General features: G+C 36.9%; 1 protein-coding gene across 1 annotated transcript in view; it reads left to right on the top strand.

The window, feature by feature from the left end:
• Positions 1-21,214: 21,214 nt before the first annotated feature.
• The window catches only part of LOC108681736 (regulator of G-protein signaling 7-binding protein), a 53,807-nt gene continuing 47,023 nt past the window's right edge, over positions 21,215-27,998 (top strand). Inside the window, exon 1 of the mRNA XM_018170804.2 lies at positions 21,215-21,377. Coding sequence (XP_018026293.1) covers positions 21,306-21,377 — 72 coding nt within the window. The 5' untranslated portion in view covers positions 21,215-21,305. The remainder of the gene's footprint in view (positions 21,378-27,998) is intronic.

The following is a 27,998-nucleotide window of genomic DNA, read 5'->3' on the forward strand; positions in this document are numbered from 1 at the left end:
ATAATTTATAAATATTAACGAACAGTATTGTTATTACAACTTTTATGCCTCTACAGAGCTTTTGTTGTCATCTTAGATGGAGACTTCTCTCAATTATTTAGATGTCGTTGGGTAATTCAGTGGATTAAATTTGACAGGTCACGAGCTGAAACTAAAGATATTTTAAGGCCTTAAATAAAATATGGAAGATAAATTTTAAATGAATAATAACCAAATGGCGAGCTACAGCCTAATGGTGAGTTACAGCCAAATAGCAAATTCTAGTATTATTGGAAAGAATGGTTCGTTTGTTGTTTCAGTGTTAGTTTTTTTTCAAACGATTCTATCCATTTCAAATAAGTCAGTTAATTGTTTAATTGCATATACATATTATAAAATCTTGTAATGACAACTCAATTGCAACGAAAAGTTTTATAACCATACTTCACTGTTACGTATATGAATTATTCACTGTTAGTGTATAGGGATACATCGTAGCTTTTGGCACACCAGCGAACTTATATGTAACGTGCCTTTGAAATTCGATTGAACCTGACGCCAAGACCACTACTTCGTAGAATAATAATAAAAACATCTGATTAATAATTACCTTTTTATATATTTAATTAATCATTTCTCTCATCCCGCCAGTTTTTTCTTCCAATGTCTTTCGATTCCATAGCTCGTCCACCCTCCTGCCCTTCTTTTTCACCGATCATAGGCTTAATTTTTTTTTTTTTTTTGCATTGTAGCCTAGGCGCTCAAGCAGCTTGTCCAGGAACTCTGGCAAGATTGTTCGATTGCTCTCCAGCTTCTGAGCTTTCTTGTCAGCTCGCCAAATGGCCTGATCAGTTCCTGACAGTATAAATGTTTTCAATCAGATCGAACCCTCGATCAGCAGCTCCAAATGTCCCTCAGACTCTATATGTTATCGTCAGCCGCTCCTGACGAGAGGAGACGTACAGAATTCGATTCTTCTTCGCAATTAGGATGTAGTTTTAAATCTTCTATTTTGATCTTGAAATGATTTCGTGGTATCGAACTTCAGTAATAATCATGTTTTTCATTACATTCGGATAGACGGAGGTTTTTGGTACAAGTTTTTGATGCGACTATTCGTACGTACTCTGCCTTCAGTAAAGTTATTCCAATTTGTAACGTTTCAAGACGGACGCTTCTTCTTACCCAGAAGGTTTAAAATTGTACTAAACGAATTTTACTCAAAATTCAGGTTCAACCGTTCAAATATTCATCGTATGGTGTAAGTCCTTCTAATAATAACCATTCTTAATAGCTCAAACAGAGTACAAGTTCTCAAAGGTCATCCCGATGGGATCGCGTGAGCAAAAAATACCATAGCTTACCTGAGCCGATTTATGTCATGAATGTTTCTGAAAGCCAAGTCTCCACAGTGGAAATGTAGTCCATTTTTGTATGAGTAAGGCAATGAATTGTTCAATGATTTCTCAATGTTCGTGAACTAACAACAAATATTTATAATTTCATACATAAAATATTAGTACACCGGTGAATGGTGAAGAAGTTTATGAATCTGAACTTTTGCTCCTGACCTAGAATGTTGAATTTCAACACACACTATGCACTACACGCTTAATACTCGGTTGTAATAATATCATTCTTCATGATTTTACATCTCATCTGATACTTAATTTCTTTTCTGTTGTTGTGCATTAATTTTAACTAATTTTAATATTTTTTCTGCTATTTTTGCCTTTTTTAAAACGTAGGATGAAAAATATTCATCCGTCCAACCGAGCAGTGTTTATTTCATGTTTTCATGACTTCCCGACAGAAAGCGTGGGAGATCAAAACAAAATCATCATTTTTCATACTAAAAAAATTCTGGTCTACATATATTCCTTGCAACACAATTTGATGTATTTGTAGTGTGTGGAGCCGCTCTGTCGCTTCAGTACGAGAAACCATACGTAATAAATCCTTCATAAACTCTCATTTTCAGTTGAGGCTGTTTACACCCAGGCATGTAATCAAACTACATTGATATTCATTGTTTTTACAATCACAAAGCAAAATAAAACTGCAGAGTTGTGTGCGTGTCTCCGCGTTATTTTTCCTGAGATGTGAGCGCTTTTCACATGACTGCTCTATTCATGAGCTGTCAAGCTGCTCGTTCGCCGCAACACACGTCATTGAATTTCCACGCATTCCAATCCCATAAATGTCCCCAGGATTGAATGAGGTGGATTACGATCCCCAGTGCTGGTCAGGTGATGAGCGTTGCGTGCGTTTGGTAAAAATTATGAAATTTTCAAACATCTCTACCACTTCTGAATTTGTTGACCATTGAAATATTATGTCATAATTTCGACGTTATTGTAAACTTGTATGGAATTTGCATATTCAGAATGCCAAAAATACTACCGGAAGCACAGATTTTTATAGTCTTCAATATTTTATGAGTAAATATGGAGAATAACTACAATTCTCATCCGTAATTAATCATTTAGAGCCAAATGTTAACCGTTGGCATTAGCATTCTCCGTATCATTTAAATTAGGTTCTGAGATTATGCTGAGAATGTCACTCCGTTGCAAATTTTCTCGTAGTATACGAGTTGAAACTGGCCAATCTTGAGGCTGCGTTGGTACTCTAAAAAAACCGAGGCCTGAAAATATACGAGTTACTCCGCACCTCTATGGGAATCTACCCAATATTATCCAAGAAACTGAAACACTAAAACAGTTGCATAGCTTCCACTAAGAACTGCTCAAAAGGTTCATATTGCCTTGGAGTTCTGAGCTTGGCTTATTTCTGGTGTCTTGAAAGTCCAAACACTTCGCAATCCACTCCCGCTCGAACTTTGGTGTCAAATCAAGCGCACTTTGAAACGGAGCAATGCCGATCCTCTCTTGGTGAGGCTGGATCACGTTTTTGCCCTTTGATCTTTAGATGCATCTGGAAACCGATCTTAAATCAAACTGAATTATGATCTTGGGCTGCCATTTTATATCCGTCTGATTTTTTACCCGGTCAAAAACTACTTTGCGATGGTTGGAGGTTCGAAAAATCTTGGCTTCCAACTTGGACCAGGTCCCATGTATCACATTCGAATTTTTGGAGAGTGCAACTTTAGTTCACTATTCGGCCACACCGTATTGTCAGGCTTTCGTATTTTGACAGCAAATTTAAGGAATAGATCTCAAGAACCTGGCTTTTCTTCCAATAAATCTGATGGTGTGCCGGTGATACTCGAAATGATCCGTGAAGTTTTCATTGGTTGTCGATCGCGATTCTGCACGGTCGCTGCTCAATATCGTCGGATCGACTCAGCGCAGGAAAGTATTGGAAAGTTCTCATTTTAACAAACAAATATTTCTTCTACCTCTGGCGGATGCAGCTGTCATTCGATAAAGTTTTTATCGAAGACCTTTACCCGTGCAAAAGTTCGCGATTTTTCGTTTTTGTCAAGATTTCCAATCATAAATCGCCCTCACTGAAGTAGTGGATATTAGTAGTTTCTAAAAATGCTGTTCCTTGTACTTTTTCACTTGCTAAATTCCTGTACATGACATCTTTACTCAAATTTTTCTTGCTACTGCTAAATTTGCAAACGTTCTTTCCGTTTTCTTCATTCACGTCACTTCAACGTTCCTACCGTATTTATAATTGTATTTTTTCGCACAGTTCAGGACGTGACATTCTTAATTGATTTTATCTCTTCTTTAGGCCTCCAAGTCTCAAAGATCCCGTCTCCTTTGTTAAAACATTGTAAAAATTTCGAAGAATTTTTGACTTGGCACCAATAGCGGCGGTTGAAAAGCTTCCGTTCGAACATCCTGTTTAACCCAGGATTTCCACCTTTAATTCTGGAATCATTTTCATGGATCCAGAAGTCGATTTTTCAGCTGGCGTTTTGATACTCGTCTCCATTTAATGGTGTGATTTCGTGTTGAAAACTAATAGCAGCGAATTTTTATTATTAAGCGAGGAATTAAATTTTTTACTCAAATCATGACCTCTTTTAAGAGAAATAGTCAGAAATTCTGAGTTGCAAAATGGCAGAAATTAGCAAGTGTGACCAACTATTTTTTAGAAAGATCAATTTCAATTTGGTCGATGTACAGGGTTGATGAACTACACTCTTAATCATAAGCTATCAGCACTGAAGATTTCTCACTTCAAAGGCAACTTTTGCTTGCCTGCTGCAGATGTTCCGCTCGCTTCATCTTGAGACCAAAAAGTTACGTTAGCTTCGGCAAATGGTCAGATTTTTTTCTTTTGCTGACATTTTCAATTTCAGAACGTTGATCTGCACAGTTTTATTGGCAAATATTCAGTTCTGAATCCTCCTAATAAAAGTTCATCTTAAAACGTTTATGTTACGCTGGGCTCATATTTTGCGATTTCATGAAATCGAGATCTATACAGACATTGGGGGGTTAAGGGTTCATGTATATCCCTAAATTATTTTTGGGTCCATGTATATCCCTGAATTTTTTTTTTTTTTTTTGGGCGGGGGTTTCATTTTGGTCAAATTTTTCTTGTCAATTACTTGATAGATTCGAGATTTTTTCAAATTTATATGTACCTATGAATTATTCATACATCCAGCTTCCTTTTCTTCGAGTGTTTCACATTCGAATCGAGATTGAAACAATAAATACGATTTAAATATAATGACAAAGTATCTTCAATAAATTTCTAATCAATATTAAAGTATCCGGTGATCAGAACTCACCTCGTGCGCAGCCGCTGCTGGCCTTTGACTCGAGGCCCTGACATTTATTGGCTTTCATTTTAGTTGTAGTCTTCAACTTCTGTAACAACATCAACAGAAATAACCGAGATGTGCCTGCTTTATGGGAATAATGGTGGGTTCAATAAAATTAGTTTTAAATATTTAATTCCAGGTTAAGAAATTCTCATTATAATTATTTAACTCATTTTAGTTTACATTCACTCATTATAATATAAGTATTTAGTCCAATTTTTGAATTCGGGAGTATGTACCCAATAATACTTTATATATTTTTTGGAGCTGAGGTATCGTGTGTACTTATTATTATTTTGAAAATTGAGCTGAATTTGTGTGTAACTGTTCACCATTGTTCTTTGTGAAGCCAAATATGACCTAATTATCGCCAAAGAATCGCATAATTTAATTTAAATCTTAGAGGTTTCTTACTTCTTTGAATTATTTTAACCTTCAGAAAATAGCTAAGCGATTTTAAAGTTTCCATTCACATTTACCAACCTCAGGCTCTCTTCCATACTCAGAAGAATAAGTGAGTGTTTGTCCTATTACGTATGCACTTATTGTTCACGTATCCTGACCCAAGTTACCCCGGCCATGTGGCGTATCAGTGCTACGTTCTCTCCCTGCTCGTGCCGTGGCTGAGAAAATATTTCACTATTTTAATGAATTATTTTTTGCCGTTTTGGATGCGCCCGTATATAGATAAATTTAATATGCATATATGTATATAAGCATAAATTAGTTATCGATAATTTTCAATGTTGGTTCTCCCACTACTGCAGGCTGGATTTTTTTGCCGTCGTTGTTAAACTCGACTTAATTCGCTAAATTAGTTCTACTTTTGATAATAAAAATATACTTTAATTGAAGATAGTGATTATCTCATAACTCCATGCGTTATTTTACCTCTGTTTATGCAAGGCAGATTATATGAAACACTTTGTTATACTTTTATATAATAACAAATCAAAGCATTAATTTATTCATAGATGGTAAATAATTGACATGCAATAGTTTTAACAAAGACCACTCATAACAATGTGTGCTTGAGTTCAAAATTTGCATGAGTTTCATCCTCTAATTTAAATAGCATTTGCACTCAACTCATTTGACTAAGAATTTTCCCTCATAGCTGGTCTCGGTGTCTTACAAGAACTCTGCTGTTACAATTCATAAAGCTCTACCGGGCAGTCTGCCGTTAATATTTGAAGACCAGTTTATGCCCGACTATTCCGTCTGTTAGATCCCTTTATAATTGCCTTTACCTTTTGCATTGCGTTCTTATCTCAATAATGGGTTTTTTCTTCTATCTACGAAAAAAATTCTCAGCCTTAAATGTAACAGCAGTTGCTTTATCTTGTAAAAAAGAAGAACCATGATATTCGTTTGCGCCTCTAATTAAAATTTTTATACGAAGCTTTAAATACTACTTATCTTCATGAAAAATGTTATCATAAATTTACCGCATTTTCGAAGCTATTTTCAAGAACAATACTTAAAAATCATCGCTGGCGAAGGTAGGGTCAGCGAGTAAAAACTACCCTCACTTATTGAAAATCTTTTAACGTGAGACCCAAGAGAACGAGAGGTGGGCTTATTGAACCTCAGCAAGTTTTCCGGGCTTGTGCTGCACGATGACGGAGTCATTAGGGCTTTCATGCTCCCGTGTCGAACTATCGAAAACAATTACGAGCTCATAAATCCGTCAGCTAATCACTAACGGCTTTCATCACTAACGGCTTTCATCACTAACGGCTTTCATCACTAACGGCTTTCATCACTAACGGCTTTCATCACTAACGGCTTTCGAGCTAAACTCACTAATACAGGCAAAAAATCGGGCACTACATGTACGTAGGCAGCTGAGTGTACTTACCCCGCTACGTGTACTTAGGTCACCACGTGTACTTATAGGCTGCTACGTGTACCTAGGCTGCAACGTGTACCTTGGCTGCTACGTGTACTTGGCCGCCACGTGTACTTATGACGCTACGTGTACCTAGGCCGCTACGTGTACCTAGGCCGCTACGTGACCTTATAGGCTGCTACGTGTATTTGTGCCGCTACGTGTACTTAGGTCACTACGTGTACTTATGACGCCACGTGTACCTAGGCCGCTACGTGTATTGAAGCACGTTTTGATTCTACGGCCCTCGAATAATAGTAACGAGTTCCCCTCTATGTCCCCCTACAGCTAACGTGTACCTAGGCCGCTACGTGTATTGAAGCACGTTTTGATTCTACGGCCCTCGAATAATAGTAACGAGTTCCCTTCTATGTCCCCCTACAGCTCATTCAGGAAGACCGGCGTGTAGACAAAATTGATGTAATTTCGCAGCACGAGTCTATAGAACAAGCTGCACCTCAATGGCCCTGATCAGCCCATTCAGCTCAAGGAAGCTGATACTGCCAGACTCCAAAGATGCTCTTCTTGCCGAGCTCAGGCGGTCTGGCAACGATGATGTCGGGGCTATTGCACAGATACTTTTAATAATGACGATATTTCGTTACCTATTGCACAGCTACCTTTAATGAAGATATTTTTTCATTGCTACCTTTAATAATTATAATATGTCTGTGGTTATTGCACGCTACTTTTAATGATGATAAGCAATATCGGTCGCTAATTAAAAGCTTCCATTAATGCTCCATTAGAAGCTCAATGAATCTACGTCAATTTCTTTCTTTCGTGTCATCAAGGCATCGATTTAGGGCAGTTCTTCAGTCAAAAATTTTTAAAAATAATTATAAATAAGAAAATTAATCATTCCCTACAAGCAGAGAACAAATAAATTTTGTTTTAATATTAGCATTAACTTTCTCTTCTTATCTGAAGCTTTTTAAATCAAATTGCCAGAACATTTTTCAAATTTCAAGTTATTGATTACAGTTCCCCTTGAAAGTTCACTAGAGAATTTAAACGCTCAACTTTGTTTTAAAAATTAACATAATTAATAAAAAACCATCTATAAGGAAAATATTTTCCCCAACTTGATTACTACGTACTTATTCCCACTGCACCCAGTCCAGCATTCAAACAAAGAATAGAAAAGTCTCATCCTTTCAGCTCAAGCTAAAAATTCACACTTGACACCCAGCAGGTCTTGTCATCTTATCGTGGGAAAAAGACACAAAATCTTGAAGTATTTACCCCTGCATTGAATTCTCCGCTGCTCAAATTTTAAATTTTCGTTGCTGAGCTCAAGTTCATTACTTGAAGCAGACAACATCGCAGGCCTGCTGCTCACTCCTGAGCGCTTTGAAAACTGTCTCTTTTGATGTCTCATTAGCGCCACGAGCTCATGCAAGTTCTTCTTGATTATAATTGTTTTTAGATTATCCGATTATCCCGACTCCCTTTGTAGTCCAGGCACCAGGTTGCGGGGCGAGCGTTCATCAGCGCCCTGAGAATTCCATAAGAATTTCTAATGGTGGCAGAGGCTCCCTTTTGGCGAGGATAAGTGTGTGCTGTAAAAGCGTTAGTGCCTACGTCTACCTGCCACATCCAGTACGCGAGCGAGGTTTACTTTTTGTTTGCAGCCCTAGGCCGACGTAGCTGTATCAGGAATAACCCCCGGCTGCCATTCACTGCATCCCTTGCTGAGAGTGGTGCTGCAGCTAAGCTGCCCCATAGGCTGATTTGCTGAAATTCTCGCATGTATTTTTATTTTCCAATATAAATTCATTTGCTACTTTACTTTACAGAGTAAAGCAGATTTTAGAATACCACTTAAGAGTTTATGAATACCTAGGCACCCCATTTGCTTAAGTTGACGACGTGTGACGTTACGCAAAGAATTGTCAATCTGCGACTTAGAGTTATTAACTTCATTTTGAATATTCCTGCCCATTAGAATAAAAAATTAAACTGGTTAATTGGCAACGTTCTGTTACAGCGCTTTTAATGTATGCGCGGTATTTCTGATTCGCACCGTTGAAATTAAACGTGTGTGGTGAACATCTTTAGAATAATCTTGAGTTTTTATTCATAGCTACTAAACGCGAATAAAGTCGTATTTGTAAACTTTTTAACTAAGTTCACAGTAATACCACAAAAACCACAATTAGCGTCATGCATCACGTATGTTCACAGGTAAACATCCGCTGTGAACGTGTGAATGAAACACATGCTATGTTTCATTTATGGGTTGAAACATCTGCCGTAACGGCGTTAACTGCTAGAGCTGCAATTGTACTCTACACAATTGCAATTATTTTATTTCATTAGTTGCTTCATTTGTGTATTTTCTTCTTGATGCTGAGCAGCGCAGCGGGCCAAGCGTCCAAGGTTCCCGCCGGCGAGCGAGTGAACGCGACTTGGAGAACAGAATTCAGGACATCAGAAGGAACAGTTGCAGGTTCGTGAACACCAAATAACTCTTGTATTATCTAGAAATTACAGCAGAACGGAAGAAGAAAATCATTTTTTCCTAATATTCAGCCATACGCAACGGTGAATTTATGTGCCGGGTAAACTTGTGTCAAATTCAAATCAAAATTAAGAACTGAATTTATTAATTTATTTTTACAAACGGCGAACTGTTTGTGAAAAAATAGATGAACAATTCTATGGAATTCTAGGTCAAAACTTAACTTAATATAAATGATCGAAAATTAGCTTTATAATTTTCACTGAACCTGAACTTCTTCTTTGTTTAGAAGAAAATTTGCAAATGTTTGAAGCCACAGCAGTATTCGCCGGCACTTCATCTCCCGCAGGACTGATTCCTTTGGTCGGAAGGATCCCATCTTTGCTAGAACGCTGCCTCGCTATTGAAAGCTCACCGATGCATCCTGGACCCACTCTACGATAGGCGCCGAAGATTTCAACATTTTTATAGCATTAAATTATTTATTTATTTTTCTGCGGCAAATCAAAAAAAATCCCCGAAGCCCCAAGCCCAAAACAGGTCGCACAACTGAATTTCCTGTCTGATCCAACTCGAATATTTCTAAACTAAAAAAATTTCAACAATATATAAAAATTTTTCTTCTATGTCCACCATTTTCATGTAAAAATGATAAAGCAAATATTTCCCGAAATAATTTCCGGCTAAATTCTTGCCACGAAAATCCCTCACCGAGTCTACAGCGGTCCGGTCCGCAGTTATATTTCCATGGCGACTCGGCCAGTCACTGTGGCATTGTTACCTAGCTTTTCTGCATCACTCTCTCCCTCTCTCCATCATCAAGCCCTTCACAGCCGGAGATTGGCACAATCGCTCACTTTGTGTGCGCACAGTTTGCACGGCTGCCGTACCAGTCCATTCCAAAAACAGCAACATTCAATCAATATTCTACCCTTAATCCAGAACAACTCTAAAGCATTTTTTAAGTTTTCGGATTTAAATACATTTTTGCCAGTGATGATCAATGATAATCATCTACTTATTTCTTCACTTAGTTTCGATTTATTGCTTTTTAGGTACAACAATCAAGGATCGCGGCGGTCTGTGTTGGCAAGACGCCTCAGTAGAGGATCGGTGCAAGATTCTTCTCACGCCTCGAACGATGGCCTCANCTGCTGCCTGCCCAAGATGCCGAGAATTGCTACACTGAGATTTGTGGATATTTGTTGTAATTTGACATTTAATCGAGACACAGTGCTTTCAATTTACTTTTTTGTTCTTTTTTCGTCGTTGGTAATCCAATGTACAGCCATGACATCTCAATCCAATACAGCAAATTTTTTATTTCTTTTGTGGATTTTGCAATAAATTGGTGATTTCCTAGGAAGCCAGTCCAGAATGCAAATGAAAATAAATACGAACTGCCCAAGCGGAACAGTCATTTAAAAATACAGTTTTTTCATTTCATTATAGGAGTAATTCAGTATCTCGAGGGCATTCGTTCCAACCCAGCCTAGTCTCCAATTTAGTAACGTTGCTGACAAAATTGTATATAAGTTGGCATTTATCATTAGGACTTTTGAAGTGCACTAAAATTATGACACAGGATTCGTAGTGTGCTAAATTGTAGCCCTCTACTACCGTACGAAAGTCTATTTTTATTTATCTTAGAAAAGGGTGGCAAAATTTGTTCATTTATACTGGTTTGAAGACCAGACAATGAGTTTTATTTATAATCTTCTTGTTGCCTTCCTTAATAAGTCTAACTAGATTTTTCGTGGGCGTTGGTAGATTGAAAATCAGGTGCCCGTGTCGCGTCCAGTACGCGTGCGACATATACTTTTAGTTTGTCGCCTTACAGCGCGGCACGGAGCTGTATTCGGGGTCGCAGCCACCTGCCATTCGTTACAGTTGTGATGTTCCTAGGAGTTGAGCTTCCGCTGTATTACTCCTTAGGTCATTTTGCTATAATTGTCATATCGTCTTGTTCATGTTATAGTAGTTAGTTTATAGTTGTCCAGTGTGAAGTAAAATCGTTTTCTTTCTTCTGACAGAGTAAAGTAAGCTTGAATTCCGTTGACAATTTAGAATTTAAAGACTAGGGCGCAAACCATCCACGTAAGTTACTGGTGATTTGTATCTGTTGCCACGTTCATATTTATTTTAGCCAGGAGTTGTGCGATACTGATATATTGGTTCCTTAAATACCCATGTATACTTATACTTGGTATAAATCTTCAGTTTTGTTATTTCATTTGTTCTGATGTGCGGTATTTGTCCCGCAGTTTTACAAGAAGAATAAGGAAACACGGAATGACTATACTACAGTACTTCCCTTATCATTGTTCCTGCCTGGCTTGATGAGGTGGCCGTTTGTAATTTAGCCAGGACAACCCGAATATACATTTTATATATTTTAACAATGTATCAAAATTGTATAAATCAATGAACAATGATCGAAAGTACAATATAATGTAAATGGGATATTATTCAAAAATTGAATTTGGATGGATATAGTATAAAATAACGCAATATTATAATTCACGTAAATTAAAGCCGAACATCATTTTATAGAATGAAATTTGTATTCATTTTCAAATATTTCTTTTGTTTGTATTTTTTTAATAATTCGTAAATATATTCATGTGAACACTAGTGTAGTTCAGCAGAAATGCTTTCTTTTATTGCAGGTTTCATTGAAGCCCAGAGAATTTTTCTTATTGACCTTTTTTTATTCTCCAGTTGGAGAATTAGGCTTTTGATAGGAGTTGAAAATTAAAAATATATGGTTGCCTATGGACCTTTTATTAAAATTTATGGCGTTTAGAATGCAATTACATACACTGTCAAGTATGGGAAGAGTTTTGCAACACTTAAAAACGAAATTTCGAAATTACGTTAGAGCAAACATAGGGTATTATGGATACAGATTGAAAATCAAGCTTGAATTACGAGAACAGTTTCAACGTCCTGACAAATCCGGTGGTTTGTAAATTAATAGCTGAAGACTCATGCTTGATAATCAGAGCCTCAGCTATCGCCAGTCTCGTGGTGTCTGGGCATCTCATGACGATTCTAATGTGGGTCTCCAACGTCGCGCGAGTGAGGGTCTCATTATGAGCCTCTCTCATGTGGTTCTTCGGTCCTCCGGTCTGGAGGTGGCATGTTAGGCGGCGGCTCAAAGTCGTGCTGGTCAAACCGATGTAATTTACATTCTGGAGAAGTCTTCAACCTTCTTTGTAGCATGAATATTTGTAAACAACATTGGTTTCTTGTAATGTTCCCGACTTTTTGCATGGATTTTTTTTTCATTTTTAAATTCTTGAGTTTCTTGTTTTTATTGTAAAGCAGGAGCTTGATTCGGTCGGTTGCGGTTGTGCTTCTGATACTAATCATATTATTCAGCACAATGGATTTGAGGACTCTTTCATCTGTCGTATAGCCTCTAGTTATCTGGTTTTAGTAATAAATTGTCATAATAATTCCGTTGAATATTGGTTCCTGTCCGTTTGGTTTTGACGTGCTCGATAGTTTGAAATTCCGTTGTCGATGGTTTTATTCGCATATCCGTTGTTACTAGAATTTGCTTGCAGATCTGGAGTTCAGTTCTTAAGTCACTAGCGGAGGTTCAGGTTTCAAATGCTCTATTTATTAGGGCGCGAATAGTAAAGCAAAACGTAAATCCGTACACTTCACCCCAGTGAAACTGTCGACCGGCGGTAGAGAACACGGACCAATATCTGCCATACTTAGCGAGAAACCCGTTATGGGCCCATGGCCCGCAGTGGGCTCGCTGCCCCATGTTACACTATATGTTAATTCTCGTAAATTTAAGCCAAACATCATTTTATAGAATACAATTTGTATTCATTTTCAACTATTTATTTGTTTGTATTTTTTTGATAGTTCGTAAATATAATCATGTGAACACTAGTGTAGTTCAGCAGAAATGGTTTTTATTGCAGGTTTCATTGTAGACCAGAGAATTCTTCTTAATGACAATTTTTTTTATTGTCCAGTTGGAGAATTAGGCTTTTGATGGGACTTGAAAATTAAAATATATGGTTGCCTATGGACATTTTATTATAATTTGTGGCGTTTAGAATTCAATTACATACATACATTATCAAGTAGGGAAAGAGTTTTGCAACACTTAAAAGAAGAAATTTCGAAATTACTTTGGAGCAAACATAGGGTATTATGGATACAGATTGAAAATCAAGCTTGCATTACGAGAACAGTTTGTTGACAGTCCTGACAAATCCGGTAGTTTGTAAATTGATAGCTGAAGACAATGATAGGCGCCGAAGATTTCGTGAACATACAGTTATCTACATATTAAGCAAGTTTTGTTAAAGACCAGAGAATTTGTTTTATTTATTAGCTTCTTGTTAGTTTTTTCAATAATATCCATTCGACATATGTATCCAAATTCTTAATTTCTATGTATCCAAATACTGTGGACATACTGATGATGGGGACCTTAGCTTTAGCTAGTCATGTGGTGTCTGGGCATCTCATGACGACGCTGATGTAGGTCTGCAACGTTGCGCGAGTGAGTGTCTCACTATGAGCCTCTCTCATGTGGTTCTTCGGTCCTCCGGTCTGGAGGTGGCATGTTAGGCGGCGGCTCAAAGTCGTGCTGGTCAAACCTATGTAATTTACGTTCTGGATAAGTCTACAACCTTCTTTGTGGCATGACCATTTGTAAATAACATAAGCTTCTTATAATGTTCCCGACTCTTTGTATGGATTATTTTTAATTTTTTAAATTCTTGAGTTTCTTGTTTTTATTGTAAAGCAGGAGTTTGATTCGGTTGGTTGCGGTTGTGCTTCTGATATTATTCAGCACAATAGATTTGAGGACTCTTTCGTCTGTCGTATAGCCTCTAGTCATCTGGTTTTAGTAATAAATTGTCATAATAATTCCGTTGAATATTGGTTCATTGTCCGTTTGGTTTTGACGCACTCGATAGTTTGAAATTTCGATGTCGATGGTTTTATTCGCATAACCGTTGTTTACTAGAATTTGCTTGCAGATCTGGAGTTCAGTTCTTAAGTCACTAGCGGAGGTACAGGTTTCAAATGCTCTATTTATTAGGGCGCGAATAGTACTGGTTTTGTATCACTGTGGACATTTTCTCACTTTGTTCAATACTTTTCCGACGTCTGTAGGTTTTCGGAAAAAAACTTAAGTGACGAGCACATTATCCTCTACCTGCACGAGTATGTCGAGGAAGGGAAAAGACAGATTTAATCCTAATTCGCAGGTGAATTTCAAGACTGAATTGAGTTCTCAGGCCACGCGTAGCTCAGTCATGTGATCTTCGTCTCAAACAACGACAATAAAGTCGTCGACGTATCGGCAGTAGAGCTAGAGCTTGATTTTTGCGTCTTGCGAATACGTAAAGATACGACAAAATAGCGCACAAGATTCGAAATACTGAGTATGTGTTAAATAATGTCTTCCGCTGAATGAACAACGAATTTGAGTTTGAGAACGTTTTTCCTTAAACAGACAGTAAAACTTCCTTCAAATGTAAGCCTAAACTTTTAATCAACACACCGACGCTAGAGTCACAATTGTACATCAAATGACAGCCAAAAATAATTTTATATACATATGACTAAGTTCATTTTGTTTTTGAAGCTTGACTTCGCAAAAAAATAGCGCTATTCTATTCTGATTCCATGATGCTTATGTATCGAGTTACTACCTCGTCCTGGAATGTTATTCTTAAGGGAAAAAACAGTTCAGAGGGTATTTCATGCATTTCTTGGCAGACAGTGAAGAGGTGAATTTTGGAAATAAATAGGATTTTTAATTAGGACAGTTTAAATTTATTTATTTTTAAAATATTTGAACTTTCTTTGAATTTCAATCTGGGAAAAAACGGAAATTCCATGCCTAATTTTGATAGCAACAAAACATACTTTAAATAACATTCGTTTGATTCAAAATATTCAAATGAATAGGGATTCGCGATGAAATTTTCGAAATGGCATAATTGAAGAGGACAGGACGCAAAATAACGGTATTTGTAAACCTAAAAAATTATCAATTCTGAACAACGCCGGATCAGCCTTGGAGTTTTTTTTTTATCTGCAGACCGAAATGAGAATTTTTGAAAGTCGAATGTTATACTGTTCTATTTTAATAATACAATCAAACAAAATTATTGTGCGACCAATATAAAATCTTTTCTATTGATATTTGGCCACATACACACATCAATGATGCATATTTCAGTAATAAATACTTGAACAAATAAATTTATTAATCTCATCTTATGGTCACTGCCAATGACAAACGATATCTAGTTCGTTTCAATCTACTTTGAAAATTTCCTTTGATTGAAAACAGAAGAAAAAAATCATCGTAAAAACTAGCTCTTCCGCTATATTCTATTTTGCACGATAGAAAAGAAAACAAAAGCTTTATTACCCATGAAACTACGTCTGGTTGGGGTTTCTTCCCTACGTCGCTTGTCGTTTCTCATTTTGCGGGAGCCAAAGGAAGCTCAGCGACGGTTTTCCCTGAAGTCGAAATTTTTCGTGACACACCATGAAAAAAAATCTAAAACCAGAACTTGCTTTCCGACGGACCCATTTTTATCTTTTATATTATTTTGTTTTTGAAATGGAGTCACTTTGGTTCTGGAAGCCAACCAAGGAAGAATGCATTGCGTAGTAAAATGGAAGACAATAAAAAAGTCTCACTTCTATAAATTCGTTTACATACTTCTTTCCGAAATATTGTTTTTAGCTTTTGTTCTGTATGCATCTTCTCTCGGGCCACAGTTATCTATGTAACCCAATTCTTAATATTTTCTATTTTAAACACTGGAAAGTTTTCGAAATTTTTCGTATACAAATTCAAGCCAGTTAAAACAAATTGAGAACTGTTACTCTAATTATGAAAATCATTTCATTCTATTTCGATAAAACTTATAGATTCGTTTTTTTAAATACCACCATATTATTTAACTTAATTTTGTTATTAAAGTTGGTGAGCGAGCTGGAAGCGTGGGCCAGCGACTGTACTCTGCTGAACTTCGTGTTTTGTTATTGTGCCTCGACCCAAACTTTAGGAATATTAAGCACGGCGAGATTGTTTAGAACTTTTCCATGTAGGTCTGTTGGAAACTTCCACTGTCTAACAAACTATGGGAAAAAATGTTGAAAATACAAATACGCAAAGAAGTTGTCAATGTAAAAATTATCAAACTTTTTTGCGCCATGAATGAAAATAACTAAAATTTATACGACTTGCAGGATAAACCTTGATGCGACAATGCGATAGCTTTTAAGTGAATGTTCCACAAGACATTTTTTCAGTCGGGAAAATGAAAAATACATATTTCAAGCACTTCATGTTTCACTTACTTAATATATTTGTATCCTACCTGGCTGCAACAGCTAGAAGATACACCGCAAACTAACTTTGATGTTATTTCGCCGCCAATTCCAGGGTTCTTTCATACTTGCGAATTTTTGGCGAAATTTGGATAGAATTTATGCAATAGTTTAACCAACTTAAAAATGTATAACTTTTTAATAAAAGTGTAAAAGTTCATTAAATCGAGCATTGCGTAGTCAAACAAATCTCATTTTAGAACTGGTCTATCAGCCGTAGCTATTAAGGAGATTCAATCATGTTTCTGAAAAGCACTGCCTAATCTCGGGATGCAATCAATCGTCATCGCAACGCTGATCAAGCCTCGCAAGTGGCATACACCAGGCGGCGTATAAAAAAAAGAGTAACTGCCTGCCTTGTTCTGCTTCTGCTGCACTGGGTTCTGCTCTAAATAATTCTTCTGTTCCTTTTCGCACTCCACGAGGATAACTATACCCGTGTACTATTGTAACGTTATGAAATTATTCCGTCTTATGAAGGTATCTGCTATACCGTGAGTCTGCGTCATATCTTGTCTGCTTTGACATGTATCCTGTCAAAGTAACACCAGCAGTGTTGTCTGTCAACCCAACTATTGTCTGTTTTACAATGTCATGACATAAATCTGACTGCCAGTCTGGCTAACTGTTCGCCGGTCAGTACAGTATGTCAGCCTTTGGGTCGATATGCCATCGTTTGCCTTTGTTTTCTGTTAGTTCGTCGATTGAAGACATGACTTTGTATCTCCTTTGTTGCAGGTGCGATGCAGTGCACAGGCTTTGCTGTATCTCTGCTTTACTGTGTGAAGTTAACAGCTTCGGCTTTAATGAGTCGATATTACTGCATAGTTCATCGATACCAAAATCCCCATTTGTGTAGATTTATTATTTATTTTCGGCCGGCATTCTTTTATAAGTATGATAAGATTCCATAATTGTAATTATCCATATAAGGTATGGAAAAAATCGAGAGAAATTAACAAGATAATTAAAAATACGCTTGTTATCACGTAGTCCAGCAACCAGAACTTCCTGAAACCAGATGACTGTATAAAGGGTCATATTCCAAAGACTGCATATGCTTGCTTGTGTAATAGATTCATACAACGGCATGAATTTGTACATAAACACCGTACATTGCATTACATTATATACAGCATAAATTACATGCTAGTGTTATATCTGCCTCATATACACCGTACATTACATGCTAGTGTTATATCTGCCTCATATACACCGTACATTACACGCGAGTCTTATATCTGCCTCATATACACCGTACATTACATGCTAGTGTTATATTTGCCTCATATACACCGTACATTACACGCGAGTCTTATATCTGCCTCATATACACCGTACATTACATTTTAGTGTTATATCTGCCTCAAATACACCATACATTACGCGCTAGTCATATATCTGCCTTATGTTCCCGGCGTTAGTCTGTCTTATTCATTCCAGATATTCAAGCTAACGCCAAGCTTTGCTTCTAACTTTCCGGATAAATTTTTAGAGTCGGGCAGCTATGATAGAAGACTTCTAAGTTGGCGCTCAAGTTCTTGCGAGGCAGGAGATTTTGCTCGTCAAAGTTGCGCTGGTCTCTGCGATCGAACTTCAGTCCAACAAGCCCTCGTGCTGCGTGCAGACAGTAACTTAGGATGAAGCTTTTCATCTCCAATTTAAAGAAAAATGTTCCATATTATGTGAGATTTTGATCAAAATGCGTGTTAACATATTCAGCCAATGGTAAATAATTTTATGGTCTTGCAGAATAAAGTTCACGATTTTATTCATTATTGAAATTTAGACATGTTCGTGCACGATTAAAGAAATTAGTTCAAGCATTCAGTTCATCCTTTGTGTTTGCTTACTTTAGACACTTTACTTTATTACTTTACTTTATTTCTCGAACATCAGAATTGAAGTCTACGGTTTCTGCTACTAACATTTACTTTACTGTATCATCTAATTATGAGAGGGACATTGTGAAGGAACTAAAGACTATTATTCTCATTTCAGTTTTCTGTAGAAATTACCTTGAAATGGTGTAATTTTTTTAATTTAGCACTAGAGAAAACAATCGTACATATGTTCGATCCATTTATTCTTCACTGAACCTGAACCAAATGTCAATTCCAGGAAAGACAAGGTCCGTGTTTTATAGGACACCCCGGAAGAATTTTCTATGATATCGTTTTCTCTGCTCAAGCGATGGGAAACTTCTGTAATACACTAAATTTTCAACCATGTATGTTCATTTAAAGCGTTGTCGAATGTGTCTCATGTTATTGGCTTACACTTCAAATAGAAATTTCAAACTTTTCGTGATAAATTAAATATTCTCATGTGTATGGAATATTAGATATTGAACTAGTGAGCAATAACAATAGCAGTAATTGATCATGGAGAAAACTCAGAAAAGAAACGCTTTGGGAACTAAGAGTAGATGTAGATATAATTGAAGCAGCATGCTACTAAATAAACACGACATGGGATGATGTTTAAATCAAATTGAAATAAAAATGGTTGAATTTATTCCCTGGTTGAATTTATTCACGGCATAATATCAATAAAAAGAAATATCGTAAGCAACTAATTATTAAGCGAAACTTTAATCTCGGAATTTTCTTGATTCAGAGCAATCCATCGCACCGATCATAAAGAAATTATTCCTAATTTTATAGTTAATGAAAGAGATTTATTGTTTTTTATATTATCGTCAACGATGCGTGAATTTGGTACTCGGGTTTAAATCCCCCCGCCCTCACTGCAATCCAATGATTCTGGGACTAGCTCCCTCCCCCTCCAGCCCCACGTCCCGCCCGGCGTTATCTCGAACGCTGGGCCGTCCCGCGGGTGAAGTTTTGTGCCCGTCGGTCCACCTGAGAGCCCAGCGACGCTCGCTCTAAAAGCCCAGTAATCGACTCGCTGGGACCTCAGTGCCCATCTGGCTGTGGTAGGGTAAGGTGTGCTCAAGTTTTCGTCTGAACTTCTGCCACACCTGTTCACGACACGTTCATTCTGATCTCAAGTTTGAGGCAACTTTTGCCAGCGTTTTGACACTAGGTGCTCACGAAAGTTTTGCGAACTCATTTAATACTGCCGCACTAATTCCAGAAGAAATACAAATAAAGATGAATACTTAACTTTGGCAATGAAATATGACAGTGAAGTTAGCGCTCATTAATTATCGATATTTCACACAACTTGACTAATAACCAAAAATCCTTTACTAATGATATAGCTACAATAACGGTCAGAAAGTGTACGCTCACTTTGGATGCTTGCAGTTTCTTCCTCCGACAGATTTTGAATAAAGCATAACGGGGTTTCTTTCAGGCACAAATCAAGCGGTAAAATAAATTGCATTCCTTCTTCATAATTCAAATTTCTATTTGGTGCGCATTAAAATGTTTGAGCTGAAATTGCGTAAATAATTCTGCCTTTATTTTAATGCAAATCTGTAAAGAAAAACTTTAATAACATAACATTGAGAATTTGATTTTGGTATAATTGATAAATTAATGGTTTAGATTGCAGACTATTTAAAATTCGAGAGTTGAGTAAATCTTCATGTTCAAACGTTTGGCACAATTTGCTAGAAAAAATATTTCTTTGATTTATTTCATTTACAATATTCTAACTGCTATAATTCTACAATTTTTTAAAATTTTCACCAAAATCTTCATTGTTTGTAAATTTTTTACAGATTTAGGGTAACTTAATTGTTTGATGTTAGCAAGGCAGTCACCTGACGTGGTTTGGTGTGTTCTGTTGCACACTCGTTAACAACATCTGTTATACGCTGCTTTCGATCAGTTATTCTGCCCAGATGTTCAAGCGTTCCTAGATATATAACTGCTCAAAAATTGTCAACGGCCCTCAGATGTTCAACTGTTCCCAGTTCATCTGCTTCCAGATTTTCAGCTGTTCCAAGATGTTCAACTGCTTTTAGATATTCAACTGCTTTCAAATTCCCGACTGTTCCTAGATGTTCATTTTTCTGCTCAGATGTTCAAGTGTTCTCATATATTCATCTTCTCTGAGATTTTCAACAGCTACATCAAAGATTAGAAGATCGCACCTTCTCTTCAGCAGCAGCTCGAAGACAAGAGCGCCAGACAGCTCAGGTATCACGTGGTTATCGCTACAGCGTAATGAGTTCAAATTGAACGATTTCTTTACGCTGGTGAATGTAGAAAGAATAATTCAAGGACTCTTCCAATATTTTTTATGGAAATAGACTATATCACGGAAACTATCTGAAAAGCAGGCAATGTAAACTTTAAACTTTAATAATTTGATATTCAGTTTCCATTTTATAGAAGAAAACAAATCATTCACTTAGTTAAAGCTCTATGCATTAAATTAGACCCAGTGAATCTTAAAATAAATTTTATCGACTGCAAACAAATTTTAAGTGCGGGAGAGAATTGTTTTACGAGTGTAAGACCATTTTGTTCTACAAAATAATTGTGTTTCTAGACCAGGCCCTGAAATCCTGTACGAGACGTAACTTGAAGATGAAAATTATATTTAGAATATTGCTTGAATGCTTATGGAAATGCAGTTTTTTCCCTTCTCAACTACCGCCATAAAGATGAAACTGACGCAACAAAAAAGCAGAGGTGATTCAATCCCCTACAACGGCAAATTTCCAGAGTGAAAATGGCCCCCTGCGTGCATTTCAGCATTCATTTGTTTCAAAATAATTGAAATAATGTAAAGTTTTTGATCGAAAAACAAATTATAATAATTTTCGATCGGGATTACCAGGTTTTGGTGCGACGTCTAATTACATGACGTAATATACCTCAGGCGCGTCCTCAGGTCGTCAAGCAATGACCATGTCCACGGGTGACATCACCAATGAAGACTCTTCCACTGTCCAGTCTACGGAGCGATACGCCAAGGTACATCTAATTTCCATTTCCTATGAGCACTTTTTGATAGATTTTTCAGACAGTCAACTGCTCGAACTTCAATGCCATACGTAAGTTGCTACTGCACTCACGTCACCGCCCGTGGATATAAAAGATATATTTCATAAACAAAGCTTAACCAATTTTGTAGATATAAAAAATATATTTTTATAAAATCTCCCAGATGCAAAGTAAAACCTAACATTGATTCTTTATTATTCAATATCTTTATATATGAGATATTTTAAGATATTTTCCGTAATAGATTCGTTCCCTTAGCTCACCTCGCCCACAGAGAGACAACGAGCTTTACTTCCATTCAATAGATTAAAAAGGATTTTCTTTCATATTCTTATTAAGAATTAAAATTTTAGCCTCAAACTCGGGAATAGAATTTAAAACTCGGAATCTGAGTTCTGCAAATTCAGAAACGTAATATTTACGGGAAATTTAAAAATTTAGAGATTGAGAAGAAAAAACGATCGCCTTTTGCAATAATTTGTCCACAATATCATCCAGGAGAATGAAGCGAAAAAGGCTGTGATGCAAACGAATAACCAATAACTGACACCCAAAAATATAAAGATACAGAAATGCATTTATGCAAGCGATACTGTACAGGATCTACACGGACTACACTCAATGGTTTAAGAGACAATTTCTATGTTCAAATCATGGTTACAAAATAGGGCAAAATTACTCCCGCAATCGTACCGCTACAAAGTCCCACCGCGATTATGCAAATCGCTTGTTGATTTCGCATTTCAACGTCGCCGGAGAACCAAAAGTTTAGTTCCTGCTCGACCATCCATCCTGATATCCGTGGAACTGATAAGCCTCTTTGTACCATGTTGAATGGTTAGCTAGAGAGGCTTCCAAATATCTCATTAGCATGCCATTTCTGGTTACTGCTCCACATTAGCATGTATTTGCTGGTTGCTGCTCCTCATTAGCATGTAATTGCTGGTTGCTGCTCCTCATTAGCATGTAATTGCTGGTTGCTGCTCCTCATTAGCATGTAATTGCTGGTTACTGCTCCACATTAGCATGTATTTGCTGGTTGCTGCTCCTCATTAGCATGTAATTGCTGGTTGCTGCTCCTCATTAGCATGCAATTGCTGGTTACTGCTCCTCATTAGCATGCAATTGCTGGTTACTGCTTCTCATTAACATAAAAAAATGCCATTGCTGGTTACTGCTCCTCATTAGCATGACATTGCTGGTTGCTGCTCCTCATTAGCATGCCATTGCTGGTTACCGTAACTCATTAGCATGCAGTTACTTGTTTCTACATCTAATAAACATGCTCCTAAAATATCTCATTATTTATAATCCATTTCAGACGACCAATCTCACTGAGGCAATAACAACAAGTGTGTAAGAAGCAAACTACCAAGTTCCTCACCACGTTGGTTCGCGTTCCTGATATTTCGCTAACACTCCCAACATATTTCCCAGAAACTCTAGCAACTTACTTAGATGTTATAAGCACGACCACTTCATTTAACGAAAAACCTATTTAAGTGAGTAAGTAAACTAATATATATTTTATGAGAAAATAATATGCCAAAAAAGCTCATTTTACTCCACATGTTTTTGATGCTTTATTAATTACTAAAATCAATTTATGAATCATCTTGTCTTTCTTCTGCAGAATTCATTTTATCCGCGCGCAAATTCCCGTGCATTGACGACAAATTAGATCTCCAAGATATTTCAAATTATTTGTGCTTCAATCTTCACACTTTCTCTACCCATTTGCCCAACAAAAATTTCAATTTTCCACCTCTTTGTCCTTTTTGTCTGAACTTCTACGCTAATAATTTCCGTAATGTGCGACTTTCAGTCAGAATTGGCAGAATTGTATTCTACTTCACACTCGTGATTCGCCGCCGAAGACAGCGTTGTTTGTTGGCCATGTTTTTGCTACGTGTCTGAATGATCAGCAGATGTCTCGTCACCGACGTTGTTTTTTTCAGAAATGTTTTCTTTTAGCACACCGAGGGAAGTCCATTGTTTCCGACAGCACTAATTGCTGTTCTCTAGCCTCCCCCAGCGCAGCACAGAGCAACCAATCACGAGACATATAGAAAAACTCGGAAAAGTTGCGCTGTTGAATTGACTGCTCAGAATATTTTATTCATTAGAAATCTTCCTTCAAGTCGAGTTATCTGATAATTTTTACATGCGTTTTGCAATTGGTGTCGAACTATTTAAAAATTTTACCGATTTTTTCATCCCTTTTACGAATTTCAATAATTCCTAAATATTTTTAGGGACGCATTCCAACACAAGGAAAAAATAAAGCCATTTTTCACCCTGCATTATTCAGCCAGGTGATCGAATAGCATTATCCATTAGCCACATTATTATCCATTAGCTCCAGTAAGAACCAAAATTTTCTCGAGAATCTTTATTGGCAAATATTAACACTGAAATGTGATTTTGACTAATGCTGACAAATGACTTGAATTGGTATTATTATTAAGTTTCCTGAAAATAAATAAGCAAACAATAATAAATATGTAACAACGAATAGACTTGAACATAAATATTGTATCGTAATCAGAAGCATCAAAGTCTAACCATTAAAAGTGACTCATATATTCACAAAATTGTACACTCTTGACAAACGACAGTAATTAACCTAACATCCACTTTAACTGTTCCTATTTACACGAGACATACCTTACACATCGACGGCAACCAAAAGACTAAACTATCTTCCGTAATTCGGCCAAGGTCACGTCAAACTTCCTCTAATACAAAATGAGAAATGTACAACATGTCCAGTCCCTAACAATATTGTTTTTCACGTTTTCAATCCTAATTTTAACCTTATTAAACATAATAATACAAAACAACTCAATTAAAACAATCACTAAGTAAAACACACGAAAAACAAATCCCAAATAAAGTTCAAACGCTCCTATAGCTATATGTTCTAAGTTCCGTAACGGTACTAACTCTTTCGAACGGCAACTTGGAAAACTAACATACTCGTAAGTAAGGTGAAAAGTTGAAAAATGCAAACTGTATAAATACCACATCTTATATTTCCCTAACGCCTACAGTGTCATATCCTTATTTTTTCGTTCATCGGTAATTGGTTGTGACAAGTGTCAAGTGGCAGCAAAGAGGCTGCTGGAAGTCACATGACATCCATCTCTTGAGAGCCACAACTTATTTCGAGCCTAACTTCAATTTAGTTCTTATTTTGCGGATGAAAGGAAGCAAAATAAAACTTGAATAGATCCGCAGAAAATCATCAGCTATTGAGACATTGATCGAGCCTTCATATTATGAAGTTTATGCATATGTGAAGTTTATTATTAGCGGGATTTATGCATTTTCACCGTATAAGAACGTATAGTTAATTTGTTGACACTTTTTTACAGTATCCTCGCATGAAATGCTCGGAAATTGGCAAACGGTAATGGAATCATAGGTAGACAGGTAAAGGCTTTACTTCCGATAGAATCAGGCAGAAAATCATTTGATTTTTATTGACCAAACGTTGCCCCCTTTTGGATTGTCACATTTGACTCATTTATTCGAATTTTGTTATTATTATTAGCATTCACACTAACATAAGGGGATCTATGGACAATCCATCACAATGGATCGTCTCCAATGACCACCTAACAAGTTGCTCACTCATCTTACCTTGTGTTGACTAACTGGCAAACAGTTGACAGGAAACTACCAAAAAATTCAGAAGAAACAGAAAATAACTTGACAGGAAACAGATGATCAGTTTACAGGGAAAAACCAATTAGTTGACAGTCGATCTATTTACATTTTTCATTGAACTTCACAACATTAACGAATAAACGAGAAAAAATTAAAAGCTAAAGGTTCCTGAAACTTCAGAGTACTGTAATATTTGACAGTTTTTCCACCCTTTAGCTACTGATATATTAAGCGTCGTCGGTTTCCTTTGTATTCAAAGACCGGGTAACGAGATTGGCTGTCAGAAGACAAAGGCTTAAAGAACGCCCCAGATTGGACCGAAACGTGTTTTGTCGGACGAAAGCTCTACTGTAGCCGCGAGTATAATTCACATGCCTGCAGACCTACTCGTCACAACGTCACAGTTGGGAAATTCAGGCAGGAAAACAGGTCCTGCGGATTCCCCGAGTTGGAGCAGTGATATAAAGAGCTACTGAAATGAGTGAGATGAGGGTAGAGTGCTCAAAGGTCGTCTGAGATAATGAAGGTGGTGTTCAAAGCTGTAGATTAGTTGTCATAAATATATGTAGGTTTCAAACGGACAAATCGTCCGTCAAAGTTTTTGATTTTTTATAACTCTTCCTTATATATAAAAAAGTGTATTTGTGAGTTCTCGTGACTCATTTTCTTACAGACATTGCGTTCTTGCTGTAAGTTCTTGATGCAAACGCTTCATAGTTATACATATTTCCGGTCGGCGGCAATTTTCTGAAAACATTCATTAAAAATTGAATGAAGAGAACGATTCGACCAATTCAATTCAAATTGTTCCACAAACCAATTACTGCATCTGGCGTAAACTACCGAAGATTTTATTGTCTAATGTTGTGTGATATCTGCAACTATTTTCATTTTGCCAAGTCCGCTTAGAGCGCGAGGCGTGTGAAATTTTGCAAGCTTCCGTTTACATTAGCCGAGCGTAACAAGGCAGGACAGTTCTGAGTTCTGCAACTGCCTAACTACTGCATCAAAGCAACGCTGCAGGTTCTGGTAACTCAGAACCACGCTTGTTTTTTTTCTGTGTTATTTGTTCAAAATTAACCGATATTCTGAATAGTTTCTGAAGCATAATTACATATTTTTAAGTTCATCGTTGAAATAGTATCACCATTGCATGTACATCCCATCCAGCTCACTTGTAATAAAATGGCATTATTACCGTAGTATCGTTCTAAGTGCGACGATATGAACGCCAGAGTGTCTATGAACGACATAAAAATTCGCTGATGCTCAGTAAAACGTACCATTACTAGAGACAACTCTGTGCCAAATTGTCCTACTCGTGTCAATTTCGCAACATAAATGCCGACATTCCTCAACACGCAGCCATATATATTTCATTCGATGAAATTCGAATATTATAGAAAAAAGAAATACCGGATCATGAGCAAGTGATATATTTATGTACTGTATATTGATTACACTGTTCCTCCGCGTTACTATAGATCAGCTTCCTATTTCCTCGTATTATTAAAGACGATGTTTCGGAAATAAAGAGAAATAAACCCGATATTGGAATTGACAGTTGGTGGGTGGCTACCAGCAGCCGACATGCATAGGTCATCCAGCCTGATTGTTCATAGAATGCACGATCAAGTTTCATAAAGGATAGAATTCATATTTACTTTTTAAATTAACACATAAAATTGTGCATTGAAAATCCTTCGACCTATTGTTGTCTACTAGTTTTGAGGCTGAATGGATGTTAAAACGATGAATTTTTCCATCGCACGTCAAAATTTCCTTGCCAGAACTGATTTAATTGGCATAGCATCGTTATATAAGGAAATAAAAAAGTTTTCTCATGGCATTCCATTATACCTTCAAGGGATCGCAGCAATCGTTTCATGCGAACAAATTTTTCAAAGCGATATTCTTCAGGATCGAAATAACGAAGAGCAATTTTGTGCCTCATTAGAACAAAAATATGTTTTTGCATGAACAAGAATTTCAAATTATTTATTCGAATTGATTTTTATTATTTACCGAATTCATTTTAAGTTCGATATTAGGGAAATCACCTAAACTAAAGTAGCGGTAATTTAAGGTTGATTGGTTGGCCTAAGCTCTGCTAAGGAAATGAAGCCTTCATTTAGAAACTATTCAATGATATTATCAGCATATCAGGTGTCGTATGCATTCCATTCGACATTAGTGAAAATAGCGGTAGCGATGTTAATATTCTTTTGATATAAACAGCAGATGAAACGAGTCCTTTCTGCACTCACAGACACGTCAGGCGAGATTTAGGACTTTTTTCGACTTATTTTGTGTGACCTGCGGAGCCCCAAATTTTTTCGGCCAGTAACTTTTCAGTTTAGTTAATGACTGACAATAATGCTTTAGATTAGAATCATTTTAGCTTCTGCTCTCATTATTTGAATGCAAGTATCATTTCTGATACATGATTTTGCTTCAATTCGATTTTCAAGTATTATTGAGTATCTCTATCATCAATTTTCATGTTTTTCCAAGCTGTACATTCTCGAAATACTATATTGCAGTCGAAATGATGAAACATTTTTGTTCCATAGCATAATCAACTGTCATCTTAACCACTTTTATACACGACCGTGTTCATCACCGTACCGCTTCAACGCAAGCTTTTTATTTTTCATATTTTGCATCACTTGGTTAACCAATACATGAACGCGAGGATGGTCTTCAGCCGTAACGAGTGGCCACAAGAAGAATGACGGGGAATCATTTAGAAAAATGATTACTTGAGTCAACGCTGATCATCTAAATCCTGTAGCAAATAGCATACTGCCGAAGTGTCCACCAGGCTCTATTTTTTACACGCTGCTTGGTTGACTGAAGATTGGAAATAGGATAATCATCCTACTTTCAGATCAGCCTTGACTTGTTCCCTGTCACGCC

Source organism: Hyalella azteca, unplaced genomic scaffold, assembly GCF_000764305.2.
Source record: "Hyalella azteca isolate HAZT.00-mixed unplaced genomic scaffold, Hazt_2.0.2 contig16311, whole genome shotgun sequence".
NCBI classification, from domain to species: domain Eukaryota; kingdom Metazoa; phylum Arthropoda; class Malacostraca; order Amphipoda; family Hyalellidae; genus Hyalella; species Hyalella azteca.